Consider the following 16303-nt stretch of genomic DNA (forward strand, 5'->3'; position numbering starts at 1 on the left):
AAAGATTGGCGTTAGTATAGAAAGCTCCAGTCCCTTATTCACAATTAATGACATTTACATGATGATGGCCCTGCTTTGAACTTTTAATTTACTTTACTGGTTTGTTTTGATTTATTTTTCTCTATTATTGGTGGTTTCCTTAACCCTTAATCATGTTAATGACTATATCGGATAGGTTTGTTATAAAATAAAAGATATTGCGTTAACCTATTTGTTCCTTGATTTGTAGTTTGGAGAGATTTAATTGCGTATTATTTCCTATGGCCCTATTTTTACTATCGAATAATTTTATGCTAAATTGTTTTGCATTTCACTGAATCTTGTATTTTCATTAAACAGAAATAAGTATCTACATTTCATTATTATATTTACTACAAGTATGTTAGTATATAATATAACTATCTTTGTATAATATTATTTTCATCATCACCACTTTCCCACTATCATCATTATCATCATCATAACCATCATCACCATAACCGTCATTAATATTATTTCTATTATCAATATATTCCTTTATGATAACTGTTATTATTGTTTTCAAGCATTGGTTCTATTCTAATAGATTACACCACAGTTTGTAGGCTAAACAGATCCGCTGTCACATTGATGACAGCTGCAACAGAAATGATAAAAATGGCTTTAATTGATTCAATGGTAACATTTTTTTCAGGAAATATACAGGTATTTCAACAAAATAAATATCGTTGTATCTCAGTCCCTGAAAGGTTACAAACACGTACACGTGTAGTTGATTTAATAAGTGAAACAACATTACTAAACCTTATGCTTATTCAATAGTTTCACAATTCGAATTTAACTTGGACCAGGAGAATATTTGCTAATGGACCATAGATACAATTATAGAAAATGTTTCTGCTCACAAATGCCTACATGCCCTCTGAATTGTTCGAAAAGAAATGCAGTTTAAAACTAGGAGCGAATATGCATTGTAAAATCACTGGACAAATTAGTTACGTCACATTATGAATTGCTATCACTAAATTATAAGCTAGGCCAGTAGTAAATATATTTACTATATGTTCTACATGAAATTAACAATACTCTGAGAGCTTATATTCATAAATGATTTCGAAACGATAACAACACCAAGAAAAGTAGCGATCGTATATATTTTAAGACATATTTTTGTCTGTCAGATCAACACATGAAAAAATTTCCTAGACTGACTAAACTGACGACTGAAATGTGGGTATGAACACATGTGAAATAAGGTTTAGTATACATTTCCATGAATTAAAATATATCTTTGCAATTCAAAACAAACTGACAATGAAATAAAACTAGAAACTGGATAACATAAAAGTGCCACTTTAGCTGGGAAAATGTTTATTATTCTTTCTTTTCGCAATTATCTGACTAGCCAGGTAGTGCTGCTTGATTGTTATACCATGAGAACCTTTGACTGATTGTAGTTGTGGAATAAAAAATCCTGCTCCGGACGCTCTGCCGAGAAACTGCATAAATGGTAATAGTCCAAGAAATCCGTGCATAAAAGGAACATATTAAGCGCCTTCTGTGAAAAGCATGAAACTTGGCATAGTAGAGGATAAATATTATACGCTTCATTTAAGACTGGGAAGCGGCTTGTGGAAATCCAACATGGCTGCCCAAAATCCAAAACGGCCGCCATAATTCAGTATACTAAGAGAATAGCAAAACAAGTGTATGTATCCTGTAAAAAAAGCTTTGGAATAATAGTGGAATACAGACTACGCTTTGAATACATTTGCGGCTTATATTGAAAAATCAATGTGGCCAGCAAAATCCAAGATGGCCGCCAAAACTCATCTTTTATTTAAAAATGGCGAAACAATTGATTACATCATGTAAAAGGGTGTTACTTTGAACAATCATATAAAATATATAAACCCTTATATAATCAAGACAAAAAGTATTAAGGCCATTATATTCCAAGATGGCCTGCACTATGAATCTATAGATTCACTACTGACACTTGATTGTCTTTTCTAAAGTATACAATCCATGTTATACATCTTGCCCGGACTGAAAATACACATTATCTTATCCTATGTTACTTGTATTCTTTGATACTAAATAGTGATGTATAAAAGCTGGTCTCTTTTGTTTACAGAGCAAAAATTATACATGAAATTGCCCCCACCCACCCTTTCTTTAAATGCAGCCTATAAGTTAAAACGGTACATGAAATGTCAAAGGACAAAGTTCAGAAATTGATTTCAAAACCATTCAAATTAGCCAAATATTATTTTACCAACTTATTTTAAGTAAAAGCGTAACTGTTTTTCTCGTTGGCGCGCTCGCATAACAAAGAAAATCTTACAAAGAAAATTGTTTCTCGAAATTTTCACATCAAAACGATAAATAAAACTCCGCACATAATAAAGTGTTTTATGTTAATTATGGAATCATTTTCCACTCACAATAGTATATTATCCAGAATTTTCCCTCTCTTGAAAATTTACGCAACCATTGTCACCATTAATACCGGAAGTTCAATAATATGAACAAAATAAATGCTTGTGACAATCATGAATTGTGAGACAAATCGGCTCGGATAGGTAAATAACAGGTACTTGTAAGGTCAATAATGCAATGCAGTGTATAGTGCATAAAGTAAAATGAAAAACTGTTTTAATATTGATTTTAATTGTTTGTTTTTTTCGTAACTGAGACCAAAAGTAAAAAAAGAACTTTGCAGCACAGACACATATGTATAGTTGAGATAATTTACTAGCAATAAAAGTACAAAAATACAATTTTTAGTCTAGATGTGAATAAAAGGTACAGTGTATATAAAAATTGTGAACTACAAATTTTAATTTCAAAAGCAATTATTTTGCACAACACAATACATATGAGAACTATCAAGTACTAAATTTGTGCTAATGTCAATTTATTTTTCTGTGTATAAGCACCCAATTTTTGTACTTACTACCCATTCATTTGTAAACAACTTACCCACCTGCTGATATGTATTGTTGTATTACTGAAATTACTATACAATAGTACGGTGGTATGTTTAGGATACAGATCAGCTCACGCGGAAAACCCACTTTCCGCTTTTCCTCGAAGGAAAAATCTTGCATAGCGAGGAATTCCTCCGAGTACTGCCTAATTCTGACTCGGAGTACCGACTGTTATAGTTTTATTACTTTAGTGGAATTTCGTCGAGTCACTCCGAGAAATTACTTGACGGAACTCCGAGTCGAAATTATACAGGTAACACTATAATGATTTCCGGTATTTTATGGCCACTCCGCGCGACTCCGAGTCTGTAATAAACAATAAATCGGTAATTTCGAGTGCCGCGAGATGATTTGACGAAACTTCGAGGCAGTATTTCCTTACTTGGACGGATTGTTTTTGTATAATTAGCTTGTTCTTTTAATTGAATGTATGAAACTGTTGTGAATTTTTATATTGAAATAGTTTCTGACCATGCGAATTAGATTAAGGAGTATATTTGTGTATAAAAAACTAAATTATTAATCATACGAAATTAAACAAACTTTCAAATCACCGCCGTTAAAGGCAAGTGATTTGTTAAATTTTGATATTTAAAAAATTTCTGACATTGCAAATTAAATTTAGGAAAAAAGTCGTGTAATAATTTATGCACTAAATTAAGAATAATTTATAGATAGATAAACGTTAAAATAACACCCTCTTAAAGTAAATTGTTTAGAATGATATTCAAAATACTTCAGTATTATTTTTATTTACAAATTCTGTGTTATTTCGCTTATCACTATGTAAAATATAATCACCCTGCTCCGAGTAATTTGAAATCTGTCCTCGAAGTTACTCGAAGGCCCATTTAAATTTGTATAGGTAATTAATTATCCGTCTCGGAGTCACATGAAGGAATTCCGTCAAGTGACTCGGAAACAAACGAAACCAATATAGGTGTGTATTCCGCTAATTGGATTTCATCTCGAGTCACTTCGAGGATTTCCTTCGAGTGACTACGCATAAATCCTCGGAGTCAGATAGCGAAATTCCTTGATGGAAAATGGCTGACTCGAAGAAACTTCGAGTCGGAGCCTTGGTACTCGTTTTGGCCATCCTCCGAGGATCGAGTAGAATGGGTTTTCCGCGTGAGCTGATCTGTATGTGCACGAGATAAGATGTTGTGCGCACGAGGTAAGATGGCGATCGATCGAGAAAAGATGTCGTGCGCACGAGATAAGATGTTGTGTACACGAAATAAGATGTCAAGCGCAGGAGATAAGATGTTGAGCATTCGTGATTAGATGTAGTGCGCACGAGATAATTCAATCTTAAAAAAAATAAATGCATGTCCTAAACATACCACCGTACAAAAGCCTAGAGCTGTTTACATTTTCTTTCAGCATAAAACAATAGTAATAATATGGCTAGTTTTTTTGTTGTGGATTCAGTGTTGTTATATTTTATGGTTCTTTAGGATCATAGAATCCATTCAATATTAGGATAATGGAATCCATTAAATATCTACAGGATTTCGCTAAAGCGAATACTAGGTGGCGTGATGGGAGTTGCACTATTCATTACCTTTCATGAACAGAGTCAGTCAAACCGAGTCTGCTATTATTTTGCTTGGTTGTACTTTATGCGTCCAAAAGATATTATAGATTTATTGGTAAGCCATATAGTGTTGCAATATGACATTTACAATGGGAAAAATTAACATCTGTATAATGCCTGACTTCTAGTAATGAATAACCATGTCAGCAAGATAAGTAGGATATTAAAATAGGGCTTTGTCTTATATGCCCAGAAACTGCCAAACATCAATTGCAATATCCTGCAAAATGCAGACTTTAAAGAGGAGTTATATCACTCATTTTACATTAACAAGGCTATTGCCCACCGCCACAGTCTTCACAAGACACCAGTTACGGCATCCGAACAGTCTCTATATGAAATTGCAAAACAAATAAAGCGGAATAGGCCAATGATATATGATGAGAATAAGGTTTTGATCACACTTAGTGGATTATATAAATAAAACCAGCCGCATGGAAGCCTATTTGTGACCTGCTAAACAATAGAAGATGGACTGTACACTATACGTTCAGACTCTCTGAATCAGTAGACACCATGATTTGTTTTACATTTGACTTCACTAAACTGTTCAAGAAAGTTACTCGTTGACATCTGAGACGCTGTCATCCTTTTAGAAAAGAATCCTGACATGTTTCGTTAATTTTCTATATTTTGCCCAGTTACTGACCAATTAAAATTAATTTGCGGTTCTCTCCACGTTGGGCAATTTGCGGTCAGAAACAATTCTAGAACTACTGCCAACACTTGCGAATCTGTCTACAAGTGTCGCATCAATACATGCGTCCATAATTGATGCAGTGTTATTGGATGGGGATGCAATTTTGAACAGACTAAAATGGGTCCAACTAAATCGTTCATTGAGCATTCACCATAGGTACTTCAATCATTCATGTAAAGGTTATTCCAACAATACTCATAAACAAGCCTCATGTTTGCAAAAAATGTGCTTTTCCTTCATCAATATATGCCTCCATTCGTCTTTTACCTCCGATTGAAATATTCTTCGAAACCACTAGGCAATTTAGACTAGACTTCACATAGAATTTTTTTGGATATCCCCTTCAGAGTTCATCAGTGCAAAATTTTGTTTGACGTGACATCAGAAAACAAAACAAAATGCTAACTGGACAGTAAATATATTAATTTTGTTGAATCATGTTACGTTATTACGTTATTTGAAATATGCGATTGACCACAATTGTGAAAACTGAACTAACAAAACTAACTCACTAAAGTGGTAACTACGACGGTCTTACAAAAACTGGTTGAAACGCTTTGAAATTCCCTGAAATTGCTCATGTAATTGTGTTATTTTGCATAATCATATCAGTTTTACCTTGAATTTAATAAAAAAGAATTAGTAAATTAACAACACACTCATGTAAGTCCCGTTACGTTTGTCTTACGCAGTATAAGCTTCATTTTTCGCTCACGAATAGTTAAAAAAAGGTCTAACCTACATTAGAATACCTCCTTTGCACTTGGTAAGTAAATTTCGGTATTTCCAAAAGACTAATCTTTTCTAACAATATGAACTTACTTCAGCTGCCTGCAATAGAGGCTTACAATTGCCTTTATTGAAACCATCATAAAGTTAAGTCGTAAAAGTCATACCTTAAATTTGCAAATTTATTGGCCTAAACAATTTCAATTGCCATATTTCATTTATCATTATACAATAGTAATAAGTATCAGCATTAACGATATTGAACAGGAAGCTCTAGATAAGCTTATTTTGAAACTGTCTCCTGCTAATTTATTGAGCATTGGCTTATCATTACTACTATCTTTTGAATTGACAGTTTTTATCTGTTCACATGCTTATCTTTATTGATTTTCAAAATAAAAATGAGGTTTACACTATCACAAATTATTTAACCTAAATTCAAAATAAGGCTAAATTGTTGTTTAAAGTCTTCATCAAAACTTCTTGAATCATTGGGTTTTTTTTCTTCAAGTGTATGTTTTAACGGCACGTTTACTGTTTAATTTTGGTTGTGGTTTATTAAATTTCCTCTGAAAATTAGTGAATTGAATCTTGTCAAACGGCATTCAAGTTATGTATATTTATTGACAAAAAGGATCTGCAAAGTATCTCTGTAAAAATATTTTGACAGGAGAGCAGAAAATTTTACCAGCATTCTAAATTAATTTTTAAAAAATAAACTTGATTTCAATTCGTTTGATAATTAATGTTTTTGGTAACTAGTAGCTTTACATTTGATATTAGCTACTTTCAGAACACATGTCAGAAACATATTTCATAGACAAATACAAGTTTCTGTATTTTATGTAGACAATAACATATTTAGTGAAATCTGTCTTTATAAAGCAATCTAACTGGCCTATGGAAGGTGAGTGGTTCTACCCAGGTACATACCCATATCTGAAATAAAGCCAAGAGTGGGACATGAACACTTATTTCACCACCTTTTTAAGGAAAAACTTAAAACTAGACATACTACCTTTGTGTCAATGTGGCTTTAACTTTTCAGAAATCAATGATTGATGATAATCTATTGAGCTATCGGCTCAAAATATTTTTGAAATTTATTGCAACAACGGAAACATTTAAAGCCAATAGCCAATATCCTTAATTCTCGACATATATTTTTTTACCTCGGTAGAGGCATTAATATTTCCGACAGTTTAAATTTGGATACTGTTAAGTTGAAAGCCTGCAATTTGAAAACATTAGAATATGTTTCCTAAATTTTGTTATATAAGATGTTGAAACACATTTCAAGGGTAAGTTCTTATTATTTGTTATATTCAATTTTGTTTAAAACAGGGCCATTTTGTTAAAGCATTTATTTATTTCTAAAAGACATGATATATTTACGTACCTACAATTAATTACATTTTAAAAAAGAAAGAATTACTGAGAACGCATAAATGTAATGTAATGTACATTTATCGCAATTATTGACACCCGAAAATGGCGAAAATTAGTATTTCGACTCTGTAAGTTCTTCAAGCAAACATCTGTAATACGCAGTTACTTCTGCCACTTTTTCAAAGTTTAAGAGTGGTTTCAGAGGAGGAAATACGAGAGGTAAATATCAAGAGAAACATGCATAAAACGCAAATAAATCAATCGCTTTGGAATATTTCAGCCATAAGAGTGACGTGTATAAAATTTTCGTGAGTAACTGATATTTACTTAACTTGAATTTTGATACTGAAATTCACTATCAAATGACTGTTAGAGAGCCCAAGGTCTTTTTCATAATGTCCTGATTTCAGAATTTAAAATAACATTACGTAGACCTCCTAGTATTCAGAACTTGATATATGAGCTTAAGAGGTTGCTATAAAGTTGATATAGGTTTTGAATGTATCATTTATTTGCTATTAAATCTCGTTTTCCTTTTAGGCGATGCTTGCGTCAACATCTAAAATGTTAGTTGTGGCCCTGGCTGTGATAGTTTTGCTATATGGACATACGTTAGCTGATGATCGACAGTTTTACGGAGGGTCAATAGGTTACTCTATGGAACAAAATTCTGATGGCAATTATACGGTAACATGTTTGTACTTAAAACGGCAACATTCTCTGCGTATAAAGCCAGGATATTTCTGAAATATTTAGATAATAAATAAACTGTACATATCATTCTTTTTAAAGGCACTGACCCCCAGATTTTAGCTAGAAATTATCTTTCTTTAAAATTGAAAGTTGGTCATATTAGGAACATTAAGAACATGGGTATTTATTTCTAAACTGTGTAAAATGCCAATTCTAATATACTTTTCTGTGTTAAAACACTCTTACGCTAGAATGACGTCACGTTTACGTGCGGTGACGTCAAAGTTTTTGTTGCGACCAAGAAAGAGCGTTACTATATTTTATCTACTGTTTTAGATTAAGGGCATATTAGAATCGAAATAATTTATACCAAATCCGTATTTTTACACTATTTATATTTATTACGCCCGACGTATAACCGTCCATCGTGCATAAATAAGTATTATTAAAGCACTCTTTTGCTATAAATTCTTTCTTAAATCAAGAGAAATAGACATGCCTGGGATCGAACCTGGATTACGAAAAAAACACATCTGAAAGAGATTTGCTTTTTATTCTTTACTATAAATTCTCATTAGATATTTTATTCCATATTCAATATATTAAGTAAAAACGCATTTTAAAGTTACGGGCTAGGAGATTTGTTTAAACTATAGGTCACGTTTTTTCCCCCTGTTGTAACATGTTCTTAAGTATAACCCTCCAAGTAAAATAAGTTTGAAATAAAGTGCAATAACTGTCACGCACTGTGAATTCTATGTTTAATTGAGAAAGTGGCATTTAAATTAAGAGGCAAACACACATCTCAGGAGAACATTGAAACTAGACTCATTAAAAATTCTATGAAATTCGGTTAAGTAAAGCATTCAAGTTTTCATTGATACAGGTGACAGTCGACCTGATAAGTGGATGGGTGCTTGGTACAGGTCCATGCGGTCCAGGCTGCAGTAGTAGTGACATTGGTAGATCTACCCTCTCAACTAGATCACTGATAACAGAATCCGACCCATATCGTTTCGGAAACTTTACTTCCGATTATTTTGATAGAAAAACCGACAGGACTATAACTCAGGACATGAGTGCGGTTGTACATAGAACTTACAATGAAACAGTGATAGATGTTAGCGAGCAGGGAAAATGGGAACAAGAGCTTCTGCATTTTGAATTCATTTTATCTAATAAGACGGAGAAATTTGATATCAAGTAATAATTATTAACTTAAAGCTTATGAAATCGTGTTTATCATTCAGTTCAAGTTATATGTGCTAAAAAAATGACAATTTCATACATACTTGCTGAGATGCACGGGGTCGTTGAAAACAATGGTTACATTAACTTTCCAGAATGAAAGTCCGGCACATATATTTATAAAAACAAAGTCTGATTTTATTTATAAGGATTCATGACTAAAAGTACTAGACCACTGACTCATGTCTGCATGTGTGTTACGACTTAAAAATAAACTTAAGGCGAAAGGTACATGTCCCAAGAACACATGTCCCTAGCAATATTCTGAATTGTTTCTAAGGTTGGTATAATTACTACACAGTGGCATGTAATTGATTTAATTTCATAGAAAAACATCTACACTTCAAGCGATAGCAGCCTTTGCATGCGGGGCGCTGACTTCCAATCACTTGCCCTTCACTGTTACTGGTTCGAAACCTCGCATGGAGTGTAAAATTCACTCATGTTAGGAGGCCATCCAGTTTGCTTACGGAAGGTTTTTGGTTCTACCTAGGTACCTGCCCGTGCCTGAAATTATTCCCGAATAAAAGTTACAATACTTCTATAGTTGTGTCGGTGTGACGTTAAACCAAACAAGAAGGTAAGTATTTGTATCCACGAAAAGACTTCATGTAAGTGCATTATGCTCAAGTTTACGTGCTACTACTATTTCTATTCCAAAAAGTGATATTTTTGTAAAAGAAATTATTGCAATCAAATCCTAGTTTTTTAATGTATTATTACATTAGTAAATTCCATTTCGTTTAGTTTTGACGGACTTTCGTGGAGGCACTTAACTTTGCCAGCGCAACTATATGGTGGAAGTGTTAAATGGCATATGCAGGTGAGAGTTTCAACAAAGCTACGAAGTGATACTGGAAAGCCAAACAGAAGCCCACAGACAATAATTAAACCATACTACAGGTTTGTACAAGCAAGAAACAGAGAGGGTGCGTATATTCTTTGTTTCAGTTAGCGTCTTAGAAATCAAAAACGCATTGGCCTTTTTCACAAAGCTTTGATATTACATGTGAGTTTGTTTTGCAAAAATCCTTTTATGTATCATAACTTTAATTTTTCGGATATTCAAAGGGTAGAAGTCTAACACAAATGATAGTTAAGCCAAAACATTGACAGGATGATACATCTTTGAAGCGATATAAGTTATCGGCTATGAAATAATGCTTTGCATAAATCTGCAACATACATGGAATGATTTAAGTTACACTGATTTAGAAAATATGAAAAACATTTTTGTCTTTATAATATCAATTTGGGAAGATTTGTCAGCATGTAGAATACATTCTTCACGGCCGTTTTGTTTTTCTGTGAGCAAGAAGAGTCGAAACTTATTACTTTTTAACGCCAAACGGCATAGCAATGCGCTAAAATGAATACGACACAAAGCAGGCAATATTTCGTGGACAGCATCAAGTATGCAAATCATTATCTTTGATTTCGAGTTAGAATCGAAATAATATACTACAAGCAATGATTTTCTCTTAGGTAAAACCATTGTCGTTCAAATGCGTATTATTACATCACCGGTGTTTGTGCCCTCGTGGTATAATTCTCTTGCATTTTATCCAACGAAAAATCATTGTCTGAAATATATTTTTCTAAAATGTAATGTAACTGATTCTCTTTTTCAGGGTAAAGCTAGAAAAAGTAACGGAAATACGAATACCTGTTATAGATCCTGACGAAGATTTAGTACAATGCGAAAACGAATATTATGTCGAGGGAGGTATTATTTCTACACACCCTCCACCGAACGTTCATATACACAAAGTAAGTCATTTTTAATGTTTTTTTTTTCATTCAGGCTCCAACGTAGAGGTGACTACATTTATTTCCCTAGTCCATGGCATGTTAATGGGAGACAATTTTTTAAGTATCCGTCGAGAAAACGTTGGCTCCCTTCGAAAATGAATGCCATTTGTAAAGAAATAAAGATAAACAATTGCTGAAAACTGTGTTCCACCTTGTTATGTGAAATTTCACCACTCGCACGCTATTGCAAATGCATCAAAACGAACATGTGTAACATTTCTTTTAAATTTGTGAGTTTTTAAAGGCGTTTGACTGTCCGGAAGTGGGGTTCCTTTAGGCAGCCCTTTTCCGGAATTCAATGTTTATATCAATATACTGACACTTGTTTCGTAAAGTAATATACATGTTTTACATGCTGTTCAATTTTCATGTTAAATAACTCTTTCTCAAAACGTAATGCTAAGCCTTAACATAATAAGACACTGTTTGAAAAGTTAACATCACACATAGAGAAGATAACATGACCAGTTAACATATTAAGACACTTTTTTGTAAGTTAACACCACACTTTGACATGATAACATAGTGTTTACATAATACATTAATGACACTGTCTTGACACTCTGACATAATAACATGACATTTCCCGACATACGACAACTGCAGCTTTCCATATCCGCCAATCTGATCTAAAATGATCTTACTTTTCAAAAGTGACAGGGGTTAATTGTCACAAAGGGAATTGCGCAATTTACTTTAGATTTCTTTAATATACTGGATCGGAGTTTCGCACATTTCAATTTAAAAATTTATTATAAAAGTTTAAGATAAAAAAGTTGTCCCTTAAAGGTTAATCATCTGGCATTCCACACTTAATGACATAGAGATTATTTGTTTATGAGTAAGATCGGTATGTCTTTCACCAAGTTAACAGTAAATGCAATATTTGTACGAGTGGCACAGCCACAAGAGTAAATTTCAATTTTCGATCTTGCAAAACAACAACAAAAGATTCTCTTTATGTTGTGTTGTTTAAACGGTTATCAAGGTATATCAGTTATACCTGCGCAATGTCACACGCATTGGCCATTGTCACAGTATTACGCCAAATCATTACGTCATAAAATTGTTAAACAATTCTTTCAGATTTATAGATTTCGTTTACATTGGAATGCGGTAGAACGCATGTTTGTGTTTTTGTAGGCATTTATACTCTATATCTTTGATAGTGTATATTTTGAAAGGGATTTACAGTTATTTATGATTCATATTCTTTTGCGTATAGGTGTAACTCTGCAACAGTGAAAATGATAAAATGTAAATCCCACATTTTAACACTGAACGTAAATATAAACCACCGTCATATTAAAAACTACTGAAAACATGAACATAAAACTTTTAGTTTTGTATATTTTTTCAATCTAAATTTAATTCTTGACTTAATTGTAGCTATGACAAATAAAAGAGTTTTAACATGCTTGACATAATTTTTCATCCCAGTAATGTCTTTGGATTTCGGAATATTTTCTTTTGAAAACTAAATAACTACAAAGGATGTAACCATCGTTGCTGCTTCATGCAAAGTTCGGAGAGGGTTGTTCTGCCTCAGTGATTTCTACTGCCTGTGCAATGATTAGCTTTAATGACAGCTTAATTTTTGGGCATACTTAAGCATTTCAATATCACCTAACCTTATGAACTGGGAGTTAACTGATTCTGGTGACAACATTTAGCCATACTGTTAATGGAGATCATGTTATTAAACAGATTGTTGATTTTCAATCATTTGTATTTTTTGGATGCATAAGTAAGTAAAGTATCAAAATAAGTTCATATTCACATATTTCAAGTATAGATAAATGCACAAGAAACCAACAATGGTAAGTCAAGGCTACAGAATATTATTAATTTACTACAGAATTGCACGATATACATCAACGCATCAGTATCTAGTAATTATACTGATGACTCGTGGATTGCAGTTCCGCTCGCGCTCAGAGATTATACCAGAGAGAAAATTAAATACGGAGATGACACTTATTTGCCAGGCGACATATTTTCTCTTAGCAGCAGTCCTTCCCAGGTAATTATCCAGAAGTGTTAATTATCCAGTAGTGTTCAATTGTTGAAAGTGTTTGGTATATGCGATATACGACAATTTTAAAATGACCCCAGTCGTAAATGTCTTTAGAAAACTCACTTCCTTAGCTGGGAAAACACATTTTCGCTAAAATTAAATAAATCATTTTGCAGACGTTTTGTTTGTCTACCAACAATTCAATACTTATTTCATTTAAAACAATAGCGAGGTTAAAGAAATGGGTTACGGTCTGGTTTCATGGCTTTCAAAACCGTTTCCCTATCATGATATTATTAAGCTTCTGATAGTTTATCAATGTAAATATATTTTACTACCAAAGGCAAAATGAAAGAGTAATAATGTCTTTGAATATACACTGGATATTTCAAAGTTGTCCATATACAACAGTATAAATTCCGTAACCTGTATTTAAAGAAGGTGAAGATGCAGTTTTGCCATTAGTTAATTGGAGCAGATCTTGTCATTTAGTTGTGGCTTATCGAAAACGTTTTATCGGCAATATCACTTTTGTGCAATGGGTAATCCGCACTGCTCATTGCTGTCATGTTTATGAACAATATTCCATTTAGGAATTAAGATGGTAACAACATTTATTTTTGTACACTTTCATATATGTTGTTGTAAGGCTGTACAGTAATGTTGAATTAACAATCTTCTGAGAGCTGTAATACAGCCAGACCCTTCTTAAAAAAAGAAATACAAGATAACCTATAAACCAAAAAATGTGGTCATATATCATCCAAGAAAGAGTCAACGCTATGGAGTATCTTTTAAACTGACAACTAAATTTGGGTATAAAAAATATCAATAAGGTTTGTTTATAGTTCTATAAATAAAAAATATCTCTTTGAAAATGCTACCAAATGTCAAGTTTAGGTCCACAATGAATATAAATAGGAACTGGCTTACATAAAATATGAAAATAGCACTTTAACTGGAAAAAACTTGAGGATTTTTTCTTTCCGCCATTTTTCGACTAGCCCTGAAGTGCTGCATGATGAGCTCTTAGTACTATTGTACCTGTAAGGTACAGTTACCCAAAAAGGAATTTTTGTTGCCCTTATTCCGGCTTAAGTTAGTGCAAAACTTGCTTATTTTACCATTTGATATCTCCTGTTTTTATTGCACTCAAATTTTACGCCATGAATGAATAACGAATATATTTTTCATTTTAATCTGTTGAGTCACTCATCTTGGCAACTTTATTACATTCAGGTCTAGATCTAGATTTTAGATATTTATATAGACTTGTGTTTGACTTCATTTTAAACAAATGTACACATTTTCAAACCGCAAACTTTGTGAAATGAACAAGGTTTATTTCTAGTTTATCGTACAAGTGTTAGCAAATTTGGCTGCCCCAGAATTTGTCAAACCTACATTAGAAGGGAATCATAACTTCATCTTATACCGTGAGGCAACATGGCGAATAGGAATATATGCCAAAGCTGTGGAAAATACGTAAGTCTATACCACTCGAATATTAATGATTTTCAATTTTCCTTTAGCAAAAAGCTCTGTGCTGAACTGGTTAAACTGTTAAAATTTCAATATAATATTGGGATGATGCGTAAAAACGTTACATCAAGTTCACAAATTAACGTTTTACATTTGATTCCGTTTCGAGCTTTTTCAATGCATTTAGAACAAACGTTTCCAGCTTACATGATAGTTTACGGGAAATGTATATGTACCTCGGCTTCAATGTATTTAGAAACACGCACCGGTTTCATAATAATCTATTTACATTGACGCTTTCTGTAGCTACAGAAGTGTCCAAAAATATTCACATTTCTTGAATTAACACTATTAAAAAGTTTCAGCATGATATCAATATTAATTTTATGGTACAACATGTTCATCGTATTACGTAAATCTAGTATATTCTTAAGAAGAAATTTTATGGCGAAAGATTGTGACTATTTTATACTGCGACGCACTGTATGTTAAGTGTATTACCCTTTTACTGTGGTTCACTACACTTTTCTCCTTAATGGTGCGATGTGCGGTGGGGGACTCCCTGGTAGCTTAGGTGTCCTTCTTTGTATGCACTGAATTGATGTTTGTCCCCTGTCATGCTTTTTTCTTGCCCTTCGTGATGTTTTCTTTAGTGCTTCGGCTCCAGCAAAGTCATCGAGGACATATGTTTACAGTTCTGTGAGTTTGATTTATATATCTTTATATGAGCATATTTTGTGTTTTACAATGCGTTCCTATTGTTATGACTAAAGTACGTATCCTATTACGCTACGCTTAGGATCTGAACACGAGCTATTGATAGCCTCGTTCTGACGAGCCTTCCGCTAGCCAATCAAAAGCTAACTTACAACATTTTGCAAGCTTAAAAAAGCCTTGGTTGTTGATATCTACAAATCGTATGTCGTAAGAGTTCAGATAGCCGGTTAGACAGTCGGTAGGGCACTTGCTCTGTAAGCGAGGGGTCCCGGGTTCGATCCTTGGACTGACTGCACATTTCTTACTCTTTGACATTCGAACAAATCGTCTGATTGGTTCAAATAAAAATAGATTTGCGAAAATAAAAATAGCAATAATTGGAAATCAAAAATATACAGAAGACGAATGTGAATGGGTCATTCTCAGATCTTCATTTAGAACATCAAGTACTTTAGTCAGATTGTATGGTTACTGTCACATGTGTAGAACCATCGGAGAGGGGTTTTTTTTATTTACACTATCTTGTAAAGTCACAAGTGTTCAAAAGCGATACCTTACTGTATTCCTTCTTCATGTATGTTTGTTTCTTCTATGATACTATTGCATTCCTTGGTACTAATGTGTAAATGTTCTCAGTGACTGTGTACGTGTATGTAGTTACACATACCAGTAGTTTTTTGTGGAATATTATATGGGCGGCTGCGTTCTTCGAAATTCAATGTAGTTTTTCCTGTTGGACTTTTGTCCCTTTTAGATTTCAAATAGTTTTATAAATCGTATAACTCAAATGAATGTCTAAGTAGTGGTACATAACAATCACGTTGAAAACATGCTTTGCAAATGTAATCATATTTGAAGGATTCAATAAAAATCTTCATGTGCTGTTGTTTCCTATAATATCATACTATTCTTCTATGTTTTGTGTAGAGACTATTTATTCACAT

The 16303-nt window shown here is 33.1% G+C and overlaps 1 protein-coding gene across 1 annotated transcript in view; it reads left to right on the forward strand.

The window, feature by feature from the left end:
- Positions 1-7185: 7185 nt before the first annotated feature.
- Positions 7186-16303, forward strand: part of LOC123541998 (uncharacterized) — a 38228-nt gene continuing 29110 nt past the window's right edge. Inside the window, exons 1-7 of the mRNA XM_045327628.2 lie at positions 7186-7302; positions 7931-8077; positions 8970-9286; positions 10079-10234; positions 10963-11101; positions 13002-13166; positions 14512-14645. Of these exons, the coding sequence (XP_045183563.2) occupies positions 7282-7302; positions 7931-8077; positions 8970-9286; positions 10079-10234; positions 10963-11101; positions 13002-13166; positions 14512-14645 (1079 nt within the window). The 5' untranslated portion in view covers positions 7186-7281. The remainder of the gene's footprint in view (positions 7303-7930; positions 8078-8969; positions 9287-10078; positions 10235-10962; positions 11102-13001; positions 13167-14511; positions 14646-16303) is intronic.

The sequence above is a fragment of the Mercenaria mercenaria genome, chromosome 1 (assembly GCF_021730395.1).
Source record: "Mercenaria mercenaria strain notata chromosome 1, MADL_Memer_1, whole genome shotgun sequence".
In the NCBI taxonomy this organism is placed as follows: domain Eukaryota; kingdom Metazoa; phylum Mollusca; class Bivalvia; order Venerida; family Veneridae; genus Mercenaria; species Mercenaria mercenaria.